General features: G+C 52.3%; 3 protein-coding genes across 3 annotated transcripts; 1 reads left to right on the forward strand and 2 right to left on the reverse strand.

The window, feature by feature from the left end:
• Positions 1 to 6: 6 nt before the first annotated feature.
• On the reverse strand, positions 7 to 9,310 carry LOC122364936 (tectonic-3-like). Its single transcript, XM_043335747.1, has 6 exons — positions 9,040 to 9,310; positions 7,929 to 8,059; positions 7,549 to 7,729; positions 7,050 to 7,234; positions 1,168 to 1,284; positions 7 to 1,041 (listed from the first exon to the last, which is right to left on the reverse strand). Exons 1-6 carry the CDS (start codon positions 9,308 to 9,310, stop codon positions 91 to 93), a joined length of 1,836 nt encoding a protein of 611 aa, XP_043191682.1. The 3' UTR covers positions 7 to 90.
• LOC122364944 (uncharacterized protein K02A2.6-like) lies at positions 1,771 to 5,675 on the forward strand. The gene is made up of 2 exons (XM_043335754.1): positions 1,771 to 5,136; positions 5,580 to 5,675. Exons 1-2 carry the CDS (start codon positions 1,783 to 1,785, stop codon positions 5,616 to 5,618), a joined length of 3,393 nt encoding a protein of 1,130 aa, XP_043191689.1. The 5' UTR covers positions 1,771 to 1,782; the 3' UTR covers positions 5,619 to 5,675.
• On the reverse strand, positions 9,250 to 13,657 carry LOC122364946 (B9 domain-containing protein 2-like). Its single transcript, XM_043335757.1, has 6 exons — positions 13,449 to 13,657; positions 10,893 to 11,001; positions 10,386 to 10,511; positions 10,018 to 10,152; positions 9,560 to 9,678; positions 9,250 to 9,382 (listed from the first exon to the last, which is right to left on the reverse strand). Exons 1-6 carry the CDS (start codon positions 13,449 to 13,451, stop codon positions 9,323 to 9,325), a joined length of 552 nt encoding a protein of 183 aa, XP_043191692.1. The 5' UTR covers positions 13,452 to 13,657; the 3' UTR covers positions 9,250 to 9,322.
• Between the last annotated feature and the right edge of the window lie 349 nt (positions 13,658 to 14,006).

Raw genomic sequence — 14,006 nt, forward strand, 5'->3', positions numbered from 1 at the left:
ACTCGCAAGGCTAAAGGTTGCTGATGGTTGAATGATGCTTCGACAGTGGCCCCTGACAGGTCAGAGCCTTGACCGTTCAATAGACGGGAGTTACACAGCGAGCAGCAGTGCCACCAGGGCGGCCAGAGCCGGGACCTTCCCCGCCCCGCCCCCGGCGCCGCCAGACGAGAACGGGTAGAAGAAGTCGGCCGGTAGGCTGAGATCGACGCGCGGCGGCCGCGCAAAGTGCGGCTCCGGCCCGCCGGCGGTCACATCCTGGAACGCGACGCTGGTGTGCAGGGTGACTGAGAGCCTGCCGCCGCTCTCCGGAGCCGTCCACACGGGTCGCGGCCGGCCGAACTGCAGTCGTACCCCGACCACCCGAGTCTGCGGCAGCTGGGCGGCGCCGGTCCGCGCCACCAGTACCCGCCAGTGCAGGCTGGTGACCAGGCCGCGGCAGCCGGACCGAGTGGTCTCCGGGGAGAGCTGCGGCCGGCCGCCCACCACCGGCACCCACTCCCCGTCCCGCTCTCCGCTGCCGAACGCGAACACGGCAGTCTCAGCGGCGGCAGCCGGCAGGCCCGACAGCAGCGTGTCCAGGAGACGGCGCTGCAGCGCGGCACAGTCACCCGCCGCCGCCTCCAACCGACAGCCCACGGAGGCGTCCACACCGAACGCCAGCGGCCTCCAGCGGCGCCGGTCGGTACTGCAGCCGCCGCCGCGGCCCGGCGAGGGCAGCAGCAGCGGCCGGCCGGGCGCCGCCGGCTCGCGCCGCGTCTCGCCGTCGTCGGTGACGTTGACGGCCAGCGGGGCGGCCAGCAGCGGCCGGCGCCGCTGGTAGCCGGGGTTGCCGCTGCGGAGACGCGGCGCCTCGGCCGCCGGCCGTCGGAACTCCACCCGGCGCCTCTGGCGGACCGCAGAGCCGAGCGGTACGTCCGCCAGCACCAGGAGGGCGCGGACGGCCGCCACCCGGCCGGAGCGCTGCTCCACCACCAGCAGAGCCGAGACGAGTGCGTCCCGCAGCCGGTCACCGGAGACACGCGGCCGGCGGACCTCAGACACCTGCACAGAGCGAACACAAACATACACTGGACATCAGACACCCACATTGCACGTTCATTCCTAAATAATTCTCGCCGACCGAGATCCCTGCCTGAACAGCGGACGTATCTGAAGTGGTGAACTTACCTGCGTACAGTTGAGGTGGTCAATGTCGCACAGATACGGTACAGCAGCCACGGCGGTGTCCTGGTCCGTGTCGGTCGACTCGTCTCCAGGCTGGACGCAGCGGACTGGCTTCGGATCCTGGCCAAACGAGCATAAAGGGGTCAGAGGGGCGTGGGTGATGAAAGCAAAAGCTTTTCTTGTTGAGCCTACTGTTGTGTATTAGGATGATGTCTCTTGTGACGTCATTTACTCTGCCTGGATTTAGAAAGTGTGCCTCATATCGAGAACCTTGGAAGTTGTCGTTCTTGGCCTTGTGTAGTATGGAAGAAACGTTCTGAGTAAAAAGGAGTCTTTGGAGTCAGCCAAAGGCATGCAGTACAATCGGAAGTAGCAGAATAAGGAAAGTACAGACCACTCGATACACAACAAAATGGCGACGAAGGTAAAATACGCGATTTAAAGTCACGAAGACGCATCTGTAAGGCGCAGCACGTGTCGCGCCAAAGTTTGTCGCATTTCAAGGTTAAGGGCATATCTCGAGTTGGAAGTGCGCCAGTCTTTGTCAATTTGGATATTTTCTGAATTATGGCTGTTAGTCTGCCGCCCCCACAGAGTATCAAGGAAGGTGAAAACTTCATGACATGGATCAAATCAGTGGAAATTTACATGGGTGCAATTGATGTGAAAACTGCTTCTCAGAAAGTCAATATTGTTCTGCACCTTCTCGGACCTGATGTTCAAGGTATTATCGATACTTTGCCAGAGGGGGAAGGGACAAATGCATATGAAAAGTTGAAAGATCAGCTGGAGAAGCACTTCAAGCCAAAAGTTAATACAGTAGTTGAGCGACATCACTTCAACACAATGGTGTACGAAGGCGGAAGAGTGGAAGGATACGTAGCAAAGCTGAAAACTCAAGCTCGGAAGTGTGACTTTGATGTCAATGAAGTGGATAACCTGGTGAGAGATAAGCTGGTGGCAACATGTCCCTCATCCAGAGTAAAGGAGAGCATGCTCAAGGAAGAAAAGCTGACTCTAACCAAAGCCATCTCTATATGGTCGACAGATGCCACTGTTCGAGAGCAAGCTCGGAAGATGGAAGTGTCAGAGGAAGGAGCATCAAGGAAAGATGAAAAGGTGAACAAGGTCAACTGGAAGCAGGCAGAAAGAAAGCCAAAGAAGGATGAAGCTGTGAGAGGGCAGCAAAACCAGATGAAAAATGCAAGAGGTAAGATGATGCAAAGCAGTCAAAGGGAAGATGAAAGGAAATGCTTCAGATGTGGCAAAGGTAACCATCTGATAAAAGACTGCAGAGTGCCGAAACATGTCAGATGTAACAACTGTTCAAAGCCGGGTCATCTCCAAGCTGCGTGCAGGAACCCGAGTGCTGAAGAGAGAGTGAGGGTGAACTGTAATGAAGGTGACAAAGTAGAAGATGATGAGGAAGACAACTATTGTGTGTATCAAGCAAGCAGGGAGAAGTCAAAGGCGATCAAGGTGAGCATGTCCGTAAATGGCAAGGATGTGGAATTCCTGGTTGACACAGGATGCCCAGTGACGTTGATGCCAGACAGTGTGCTTCCTGGACTGAGTCTGCGGAAAGCTGGATGTCGTCTGACCTCATATACAGGGCACAAGATCCCTGTGCTGGGTGTCACAGATGCAGAAGTAGTGTACCAAGGAAACAAGAAGGAACTGGAAGTGCATGTGGTGGAAGGAGATGGACCTCCACTACTGGGACGTAACTGGCTGAAAGAAATCAGACTGGACTGGGAACAGCTGGTGGGAAGTGTGCAATCTCAGAAGACAATGCGTTGGAAGCTGGAAGATGTTCTGCAGAGGAATGAAGAGCTGTTTGATGGTACGCTGGGTCAGATGAAGAACACCGAAGCTCATCTAGAGCTGAAAGAAGATGCCAAACCAGTGTTCCAGCCACCACGACCTGTGCCATATGGTCTCGCGGACAAAGTGAAGCAAGAGTTGTCAAGATGGGTGGAACTTGGAGTGACAAAAGAACTGACGTCAGAGGATGCAACGCCGAAGTGGGCCACGCCTCTCGTAGTCGTGCCAAAGCCGGACGGATCAGTAAGGCTCTGTGGAGATTTCAAGGTAACGCTGAACCCAAACCTGGAAGTGCCGAAGCACCCGCTGCCGAAGATGGAGGACATTTTTGCAACAGTGGGACAGGTTCGATACATCTCCGTGATTGACCTCTCCCAAGCGTATCTGCAGATGCCCCTCAGCACAGAAAGCCAGGAGTACTGTGTTCTCAACACACCATGGGGGATGCACCGTATGCTGCGACTACCATACGGGGTGAAGTCAAGTCCAATGCTCTTCCAGAGGGAAATGGACAGAATCCTCAAGAATGTGCCTGGAGTGAAGTGTCTGTTGGATGATATGCTCATCACAGGAAGAACTGAAGAGGAAGCACTGAAGCGACTGGACGAAGTGATGCAGATCATGAAGTCACACGGTCTGCGTCTGAAAAAGGAGAAATGTCAGTTTCTGACAAAGGAAGTCCGGTACCTAGGGCTCAGGCTAGGAGCCGAGGGCATCAGAACAGATCCAGAACGTGTGAAAGCCGTGCTGAACGCAAGAGCACCCACCAACCAGAAAGAAGTTCGCGAGTTTCTCGGTGCTGTCACGTTCTACAACCGCTTCCTGAAGAACCTCTCGAAGACAGCAAGGCCGTTGAATGAACTCCTGAAGAAAGACAGCGAATGGAAGTGGACTGCAGAGTGTGAAGCCAGCTTCAACAGCATCAAGAGACAGCTGTCGTCAACGGAAGTGCTGCGTCATTTCGACGTGACGGAGCAGGTGACGGTGATCACGGACGCTAGTCCAGAAGGACTAGGCGCCGTACTCGTTCAAGGGAAGGATGAGCGGCCGATCATGTACGTGTCAAGATCGCTGAGTGAACACGAGCGGAAATACTCTCAGATAGAAAGGGAAGGACTCTGTGTAGTCTGGACATTTCAGCGACTGAAGCAGTTCCTGTACGGGCGCCATTTCAAGCTCGTAACGGACAACAAGCCGCTAGCTCACGTCTTTGGACCTAAGGCGCCGCTGCCGACGTTGGCTGCCTCACGGATCCAGAGATGGGCGATGAAGTTGGCGGAGTACGATTTCTCTGTGGAAGTCAGGAAGTCGGAACAGATTCCAGTAGCTGATTGGCTCTCACGTCTACCGAGAGAAGGCTCAGTGCTGAAGTCAGAAGCACCAGAAGACGAGTGCACTGTCTGTCTGATCGGACAACTGGAGTCGCTAAGTCCGGTGACGGCCGCAGCGATTCAACGAGAGACGGCCAGAAGCCCAATCCTGGCGAAGGTGATGCACTTCGTGCACAACGGCTGGTCAGAAGCCGTAAATGAAGAGCTACAACCATTCAAGATGAGGCAAACCGAACTGACCGTGGAGCGCGGATGTCTGATGTGGGGATGTCGCGTCGTAGTTCCGCCGAACCTGAGATCCAGAGTGCTGAGCGAGCTGCATGCCGGACATCAAGGAATGGTGAAGATGAAGCAGCTCGGAAGGATGCACGTCTGGTGGCCGAACATGGACAAGCAGATCGAGGCGGAAGTCCGGAACTGCGAAGGCTGCTGGCAAAAGCGAGCAGAGCCACCAAGCGGAGATCTCCACCCATGGGAGTATGCCAAGGGACCCTGGCAACGGATACATCTAGATTTCGCTGGTCCTGTGGAAGGTCAATTCTACGTGGTTGTCATCGACAGCTACTCGAAGTGGATGGAAATCGCTCCAATGAAGACCATCACAACAGAGAAGACGATTGAATACCTGCTGAACCTGTTCGCTAGGTGGGGACTGCCTCACCAACTGGTCACGGATAATGGTCCACAACTCGTCAGCAAGGACTTCGAAGGGTTCTTGGAGAGGAACGGAATCAAGCACAGTGTCACAGCGCCGTACAAGCCGTCCACTAACGGAGCTGCGGAAAGAGCAGTGGGTTGTCTGAAGAACCTGCTGAAGGCCTCAAAAGGCAAGAAGGTCAACATCCCGAACTTCCTGATGGCGTACCGCAGCACGCCCCAAGCGTCAACAGGACGTACACCGGCGGAGTTGATGCTGGGCAGGCCGCTACGAAACCGCCTGGACCTCCTGAAGCCCAACCTCGCAAGTGAAGTTCGAGAGAAGCAACAGGAACAAGTAGAAAGATCACAGAAGGGAAACGACAGAACGCTCGAAGTCGGCGAATCAGTCCTGGTCCGCGACTACCGAGGTGCACAGAAATGGAGAGAGGGAGACGTCATCGAACGACAAGGCAGTAAACACTACCTAGTCCAAGTGCAAGACGAAGTGTGGCGTCGACACATCGATCAGATTGTCTGTCTGCAAGGTGTCCGACCTCCAGTGACTAATCTGCGGAAGGAGATCAATCCGTCTGAGCACTGCAATCTCCCAGCGCAAGACGCACCAGCGGTGCAGCGGGAACATGGACCGCCACTGCATAGCGCTGTGGAACAGTCGGTAACTTCAACCGGTAACCGCGGGCTCGTGCTGGAGGAAGATGGGATTGCTGCAACACAGTCACCAGAAGCAGCGTCAGCAGCGAAGGCGAACACTGAACAAGAGACTGTAGGTCCTAGGGCACGTCCAGCGGACGTCATCCGGAAGACCCCAGAACTGCGCACTCATCCCCAGCGTGAGCGTAAACCTGTGGTGCGCATGAACCTGTGAAGTGTTGTTTAGTGGGGAGGAGTGTTGTGTATTAGGATGATGTCTCTTGTGACGTCATTTACTCTGCCTGGATTTAGAAAGTGTGCCTCATATCGAGAACCTTGGAAGTTGTCGTTCTTGGCCTTGTGTAGTATGGAAGAAACGTTCTGAGTAAAAAGGAGTCTTTGGAGTCAGCCAAAGGCATGCAGTACAATCGGAAGTAGCAGAATAAGGAAAGTACAGACCACTCGATACACAACACCTACCTTATAGAAAACACACAGTGTAGTATACCGATCACTGAGCGGCATTACAGGGTGAGCCATTAAGATTTACCCATCGAAAATTTCACTTTGTTTCAAGGCGCGCTGACATAGCCATGTCATCTTTTACATTCATATAACAACTTCATCTCCTAACTAATAAGATGTAGTCTGTTTTCTGTATGCTCGCATTCTTCTTATGTTACGCGCCCGAGACGCGAGAGCCAGTGTTTCATTTTTCAGCCTTTTTGTTGGCAAATCACACCTAATGGGGAAAATATTTTCATCCCTAAAATATGAATGACCAACTTTACTTCATCTCTGAAAAGAGTTTCATGTATTCCCAATAGCCAGTTCACTTGTCACTTGATAGTTGATGCACCCACATCCTTTTGTTCCACACCCTGTCAAGATCCTGACATGAAATCCTGGTTTATCAGTTAGCATAAAAATTGGCATTACACCATTTTGCAAAAATACTGCAGTTATTTACTTTCTTTTTTTCCATCCTAGGATTTTTTTCTTCATCGGCACACCCAACCAATATCCAATTTTAGAACACTGCGCGAGAGCACTATGGCACGCGGCCGCCGCACCGTCGTTTCCATTATTTTCCTCGATCATCCACGCTGTAGCAATGCTGTGCCGTATGTCATTTGCGGTGTTTCAGGGACTAGATAGATGTATTAGAATCCTACCTGCTCTGTACCGTAAACCTACCTGTTCAGTCTCCCCGGGAGGCGTCCTCAGCAGACACAGGTCCCGGTACAGTGTACACTGTACAGTGAATGTACACCTACCTCTCCAGTCTCGCCGGGAGGCGTCCTCAGCAGACACAGATCGCGGTACACCTACCCGCTGTCTCACCGGGAGGTACTCTCAGCAGACACAGGTCCCGGTAAACCTACCTCTCCAGTCTCCCCGGGAGATACTCTCAGCAGACACAGGTCCCGGTACACCTACCTCTCCAGTTTCCCCAGGAGGCGCCCTCAGCAGACACAGGTCGCGATACATGTTCCGGCCGTCCAGCGGAGTCAGCCGTCCGGCGTCGGCCGTCAGCCAGCAGTCAGTGTGGGCCGAGCGGAGGAACCGCACCGGGCGGAGGGCGTCACACACGCCGGACGACACCGGGCCGCGCCACTGCAACTCTGGAGCAGAGCACAGAGTGCGGTTAGCAGCAGTCAGCAGTATGCTCGAACGTACCGCAGTGGCGTAACGTTGCAGCCCTGTCGTACTGCACTCTGCATGCAGGCAAAAGCTTTGGAACTGATGTGATACTCTACATATCATGTAGAGTATGTAGATGTTCACACTACAATGCACATTTGCATCTAAAGGGGTTAAGACATTGGAAGTAAAGTAAAAACTAGTTTGGCTGTTGGCATCAAGGAACGCACAGCTGTCACTGAGTTACTCAGCTGTATTGGCACTGTGCAGGCGCTGTCGGACCCCACCCACTCACCCCAGCGTCGCGGCGGGCCCTTGCCGACGGCCCAAAGCAGGTCCCCGCTCCGGTACCGGTCCGAGGAGGCCGCCGGTACCGCAGTGACGGGCGGCGGCGCCGGCGGGCTCCAGCCGCCATACCGGTGGGAGGAGGCCGCCCGAGACACCAGGCGGTCAAACTCCACAGAACTCGCCGCCGGCTGCCAGTAAAAGGTGAAACGTTAATTCATTGTAGGCATGAGTTTATGCTAACAGCAGCATTCGATATGATACCTCCAAAGCAAGCAGGGACATGGCTAACTTATACATGCTTGAAAGGTCGCTGACAAAGCAAGATCAAACCCTAGTCACATCAAAGAGAAAATAAAATAATATAAAGCCGGACTCTCAAACGATTACCTTGACGCGCGGGAGCCGGAAGCTGCCGACCAGATTGTCTCGGACGACACACAGCAGACCGCCCTCGGCTGGGGTCAGCTGGTGATCGTTACTCCGATAGATGTGGTCCGACTGCACGCAGTAGCGAGTATCTGCCGAAACGCACACACATAATGACACAAAGGCCGCACATCAGCTTAGACTATCGTGCAACTCAGTGAGTCAGTGACTAAAGATTCAAAACTCAAAGCGACTTTTTACAGGACCAAACGACTTTGGGACAAGTTTCTGGATAATCAGATTGTCAGGCGTCGAGTAACTTACCCGGTGTGACGGAGGGTCTCTTCTGACAGGCCGAGAAGGCCCGGCGGTCCTCCGGGCTACAGTCCGGGTCACAGCAGCAGTCCGCGTCACACTCCGATACCTGCAAATGAAAGGCGCAAACTTTTACAGCAGCAATCTACGTCACATGACTTCGATACCTGCCACTGAAAGGGACACGACGTCAAAGAAGTTCTCATTAAACATCGCTTGAGCTATGCGGCCCAAGACCAGCATGAGTGGTCTCTCCGTACGAAAGACACAAATTCCTATGAAATCAAATTCATTTCCTGCACCAGCAATTCCAATATTTTTAAGCTCGGACAATCTCTAGCTTTCACATTTCCGTTCCTTTCTATCACCGGACTTAGATTACTCACCAGAAGGTCGCACGTGCAGTGGGCGGTACTCCAGTCTTCCACGTCCGTTTCCGCTGGGTCAGCAGGGGTCACGTCCTTTTCTGCCGGTTCGGCAGGGGCTTCGTCTGTCCCTGTTGCCTCAGCAGAGGTTTTCCCTGCCCCTGCCTCAGCGGGGGTACCGCCGGTCCCTGCCGGACTGACGGTACTCTCTGTAGAGTTGGTAGCGACTTTATCCGTCTCCTCTGAGTCTGCAGGGGCCGTGTCTGTCCCTGCTGGTTCAGCAGTGACTCCTTCCGTCCCTGCTGCGTCAGTAGAAGCTCGTTCTGTTTCTGTCGGTTCAGTAGGGGCTCCTGCCGTTTCTCCTTGCTCAGTTCCATCAAGAGTAAGCTCCTCGGGTCCTAACATGAATTCGTCGGCGGTGGCAGACAGCAACTCGACACCCTCACCGCTACCTTCGCCCTCCGTCGGTCCTGTCTCTCCCGGGAGCTGCTCAGGGTCGCCGGGGCCGTTCTCGGCGGAGCGTTTCAGCGCCATCACACTGGCACCATCCCTATGCCGGCCTCCCACGCCGTAGGCGGGCGGTGGGGCGGCGCCCCCAGCCGACTGCAGCGGCAGACAGTCGCCGAGCACACAGCGGTCAAACTCGCTGACCGTGTCGGCCGCGGCAGCCGCCAGCAGCGCGAGCAGCAGCGCCACCTGCCGCCGTCCCCAGCGGCGGCACATCGCCGCGAACGCTCAGTACTCGATACCGTAACGGGCAAAGTTACGCAGGATCACGCTTATCTGGACGTGCACCTGAAAAACGACGTAACCACAACTACGGTCAGCAGTAACTCTCTGATCGGTGAAAAAACCCGTCACCTGGTAACTTACGAAGAATAAAATAATTGACCTTAAAACAACTGCAATGCTATGTAAACAACGAGGCTAATAATGCCCATTGCGTCGCGATCTGCCGGTGTATCCACTGACCGTGCCCATGGCGGTGGTCTGGATCCGGTACCGGTCCAGGGACGTGTAGACCAGCTGCGGGTCCCTGAGCTGCGGGCCGCCGCCCACAAACTGCTGGCGAAACTCGTCCCTCAGACTGCCTGTCGGACAAATAGGGCATGGATCAGCCAACCGTCGTATAGGTAGCTACAACACGTGCCTGCGACATACATCAACCAACGGCCTGACATTTTATCGGTCGGAGACACCATATACACATCAGACAACGGGTGTGTATTGCTATAACTGTATCAGATATGTCTATGATGCGACGTGAAACGGACAACGGTCTGACATCCAGCAGCAGGACAGATCGAGTCACAGCAATTGTAAAAAAATATTTCCTCATCTCGTCTAGGAAGTTACGGCGCACACATGCATACCCTATCACAAACAGTACAAACTACACATATCTGACGAACTCGGCGTAATTCTCTCACCAGTCGGCCTCCAGATGACGCAGTCGATGCTGTGCGCTCCCGGACTGCTAGGCAAGTTGCAGAAGCCGTAGCCACAGATGTCGAACCGTCCAAAGCCGTCCAGACTGTACACCTGCACAACCAGCTTCGGCCAACCTACCGGCGGCGGGCGAACGGTGAACATTGTTTGCAATGCTGATATTATTCCTCACTGCAGTATCGTATGTTATCAGCAAGTGCTCTGCGTACATGGCTAGGATCATTCTAGAGTTAGCCCTGAAAGATCGGTAATAATCCAATGCATGTACGATCGGGGTATAACGTTACCTATAGTAAGCCGTAATTACAGGGTATAGCTACGTCCGCTGAGCTGGCCGAGAGCCACTGACCTGTGATGCCTTTGATGGTGTAGTGCACATCCACTGGGTGACACCAGATCGCCGCCTGACCGAGCTGGGGACAGTCGGCGTGCGTCTGACCCTCCTTCAGACCCTCCACATGGTGCCAGGCACCGCCTGCGGACCACAAAACAGAGCATGTACGATGGAATCAACGGCATCAACACATCGAGGGGAAGCCTTCCTGAGATCTATGAAAAAAAATTGTTGGGCATTGGCCCACTTAGCCGTGTCGTGAAAACAAAGCGGCTACAACTTCAAGCACAAGGTGGACCACGACAGTGAGGGTGAAAGTCAATGCCAACCCGTCCACTGGCTTGTGCCAGTGCGGGGAGAGGCTGAGCCGCACCACTGAAACCAGACTCTGGGAGACTAACAGGAAAACCCTGTCTCACTGTGACATCTGGAGATCATCTTCAGGTTATTATCCCTTATCTGTTTATTACTACGTGAATGGTATTTGAAACTGTAATGCAGTGATGAGGCAACTTTACTGACCTGTTTGTATACTCCACCTGCAGAACAGCTGTGAGTCTGAGAACCCTGACCCACTCACAATCTGACCGATAAAGTGCACCTCTGCCGAGCTGGAATCTTTTCCTCGCACCTGTAACACACAAACACATCAAATTTGAGATTAAATCATCACTGATCATCAGAGCGAGAAATAGTAATCTTAGCAAACTACAAACAACTACGCAAGCCCAAAACACTCCTAAGATCTTATCTCACCTTATCTTACCTCACTGTCGTCGGGATTCGGTAAGGCCACTGGCTAATGGCCGGAAGGCCCCGCTCTCATTGAGCTCCGTGGTTTTGTGGGATCATCTCATGCATGCATTTTCGGCGTCTTTCGTTGGGTCAACAGTTGTATCGTACAGCAAATCTGATCGGCAAGTAATTCACAGCGAATTTGACCACCAAGCCGCGACAAAGTGGTGGTCCTCAAGGCCTGACAGTGCCATCAGCCATGTGCATTTCGCCCTACCACCGAGGGACAACGCCAAACTCTCACATGAGCCGAGCGCATCTCGTTTAAGAATGCTGCGGAATGCAACAACCTCAGATTATTTTAATGCAGGGGTCGGCAAATGGTGGGGCATGCCCCCTTTGGGGGTAATGGAGCCCTTTCGGTGGGGGTAATGAGGGATTCTGAGAAAGCCTATCTTTTTAGAGTTTGTAGCTCCAGTGATGGAGCCATCGTGACTGTTGCATCCCAGGGTTCAAAGATTAGCCCAGGCCAAAGGCACAGCACACATTGATTAGATACCAATTTTCACGTACCTGCTCGCCTCACCATCTCACCCCTCCGTACAGTCGTTCAAAAGCAGCTGCAACTTTTAACCGTCGCCCGTCTGTTGGCGTTTCAACAGCCGCTAACGTAAGGGGGAGGAGTCGATCGGACCCCCGCGGCCTCTCGGACTCTGATATGGAGCTGTGCATAAAAAAGACGAGCGTGCTACCCGTGACCATAGGAAGCCGCTGCTGCCCATTTTTAAGGTCCTTGGTCATTCCGTCTCATTCAAGAGGGCAATGATAAGTGTCGAGAAAATCGGGACCCGCTATAACTTCTTGAAGTGAGATTTTATGGCTCAAGATGATCTCCAGAAAAAGCTCATAAGCCAACGGTCATTATGGGTCCAGAGGCCAGTTTTACCAACAGAAAAATAGCCGCCTGCCGGAATTTTTGCCTAAAGATCGTTTCACATATGGAGCGTAAACGGTAAAGCCCTATCCGCTTACGAGCCCATCGCGTTTACGCTCCGTATGTGAAGCGGTCTTGAGGCAAAAATCCCGGCAGGCGGTTATTTTTCTGTTGGTAAAACTGGTCTCAGGTCATGATATTTTCCGGGCTGGTGAAAAAAAAGGATGGGCTCGATGGTACAATTTGGTCGTGATCCAATGCCTTTTACGTGAGCTTTTAACGAAAAACCACCCGCCGCCCCTATATCGTACAAGGGTTAAATGGGATATAGCATAGGCGGCGGAACGGGGAGGGCACCGTGGCACCGTGCACCCTTTGATTTTTGTATTTTAACATTAGCCCTATGGGCGTTGCATGGAAAGAATGGGACCAAAAGTCGGCAGTGCTCCCCCTCCCCCTTAATTGAAGGTGTTCCGCCGCTACTGGGATATAGGCATTAAATGTTTTGTGGAGGAAGTGTCATGTTTTAAATTTGATGCATTGGAAATGCACAAATACCCAAAGAGTTCCAGGACGGTATGGAATTTCAGTAAACTTGGTTGTGTCAGCAATGGGGTCTGGTAGGTGGGGGTAATGGCCCTGCCTGGCGCCCAAAAAGGGGGCACGACCCCGAATAACCTGCCGACCACTGTTTTAATGCAACTTATTAGCTGCGTCGAACATACCCGATAATCGTTCGCAAAGACCCGTTGAAGCAGTGGAGCGGTCATGTAGCCCTGCCATCGGCCGTGCACATCTCGAGTCCCTCCCATCTGCACCAAGCTCATCTCTCTCACTCTACCGCCGACGCCTCACAGAGTCGAGCGGTGCGTTTCGTGTTGTAACAGTGTGAAGAGTGCGAACTTGCGGGCGACCCACGTGCTTGATGGGACTACCAGCGCAGGCACAGTCCGTTCTGACCACAGCATCCTCAATTAGACCCGAGAGCACAATGAGTTACACGTCAAAGCTCTAACAATGTCTTTTCTGCAATTTTCCTAATCTATCTCATCTGGTCTGTCATGTCGTCACTAACCCAATTCCGCACCGCAATACACTAAATCCGCACCACACCAAGCCAAAATCCGCAACGCATCGCACCAAATCCGCACCAGCCGAACAAGCCCGCACCGACAAAATCTCATAAAATTGCCATAGTTTGCAGGCTGGACTAAAAGTAGGCAAGTATAAGCAGTAGGTAAGTGAGCAATAATCGACACACACTTTGTGGATCGCTCTTAAATGTAAATACAAATATAAGCAAGTATAAGTATGAGATCATAAAAAATTGGTAGTCTGAGTCATAAAGCAAGCATCACATCACACTTGTTTTTTTTTTTTGCAACCAGCAAGTTTCAAATTAAACTCACCATGGGCTTGCTGTTGCAGAGGAAGGCAAACAGAAGTTTGAATTGAAACGAATCCAAGTTTCAATATTCTCCTCTTCCTCTCCTTCGGCACTCTACTAAGCTAAATCCAAAAGAAAACAGCACTTAGAAACATTCAAAATATGCTCAAAGTAACCAAAGTACAAGCATAATTCCATGAAGCTAATATATTCTATCACCGTGCATGAAGCTCATTATCATTATTACTCCTCACTCTTCTTATGCACTCTTCAGCAAATTGAAAAGTGTGGAATGCGTGGAATGCGAAGTGATTGGAAATGTAAATAAACAAATGTCAAAATATATAAAATGTCAATACTTTCTTTAAAAAGTTTTCCAACGAGAATTTTTTACATAATTTGGAAATGTTTAATATATTTGTCGGTATTTATTTTTTTCTTGACAACGAATTGACGAGTTTTAAAATAAGATTTATTTTAAAAGTTACTGTATGTTATTTTTCGTCGCGAAATATTTCTTTTGGCGATCTCTATTTTTACAGCATAAAATGTTGTATTTTCCCCAAAACATTTCGAAACA

This window comes from Amphibalanus amphitrite, unplaced genomic scaffold (assembly GCF_019059575.1).
Source record: "Amphibalanus amphitrite isolate SeventyFive unplaced genomic scaffold, NRLGWU_Aamphi_draft 000708F_arrow, whole genome shotgun sequence".
NCBI classification, from domain to species: Eukaryota; Metazoa; Arthropoda; class Thecostraca; order Balanomorpha; family Balanidae; genus Amphibalanus; species Amphibalanus amphitrite.

What these genes read in the sequence shown, in the direction of transcription:
- LOC122364946 (XM_043335757.1), bottom strand. An exon ending in CACCATCAAAGGCATCACAG is followed by an intron (nt 10,153 to 10,385) that starts GTCAGTGGCTCT and finishes CGCCGCCGGTAG; the next exon opens with GTTGGCCGAAGCTGGTTGTG. An exon ending in AGACCACCGCCATGGGCACG is followed by an intron (nt 9,383 to 9,559) that starts GTCAGTGGATAC and finishes GTCGTTTTTCAG; the next exon opens with GTGCACGTCCAGATAAGCGT.
- LOC122364944 (XM_043335754.1), top strand. Translation starts at nt 1,783, where the DNA reads ATGACATGGATCAAATCAGTGGAAATTTACATGGGTGCAATTGATGTG. An exon ending in GTCTGAAGAACCTGCTGAAG is followed by an intron (nt 5,137 to 5,579) that starts GCCTCAAAAGGC and finishes AGCGCAAGACGC; the next exon opens with ACCAGCGGTGCAGCGGGAAC.
- LOC122364936 (XM_043335747.1), bottom strand. Translation starts at nt 9,310, where the DNA reads ATGTGCCGCCGCTGGGGACGGCGGCAGGTGGCGCTGCTGCTCGCGCTG. An exon ending in AGGACCGACGGAGGGCGAAG is followed by an intron (nt 8,060 to 9,039) that starts GTAGCGGTGAGG and finishes GCGTTTCGGCAG; the next exon opens with ATACTCGCTACTGCGTGCAG. An exon ending in CTCCTGGGGAAACTGGAGAG is followed by an intron (nt 1,285 to 7,049) that starts GTAGGTGTACCG and finishes TCGTTTGGCCAG; the next exon opens with GATCCGAAGCCAGTCCGCTG.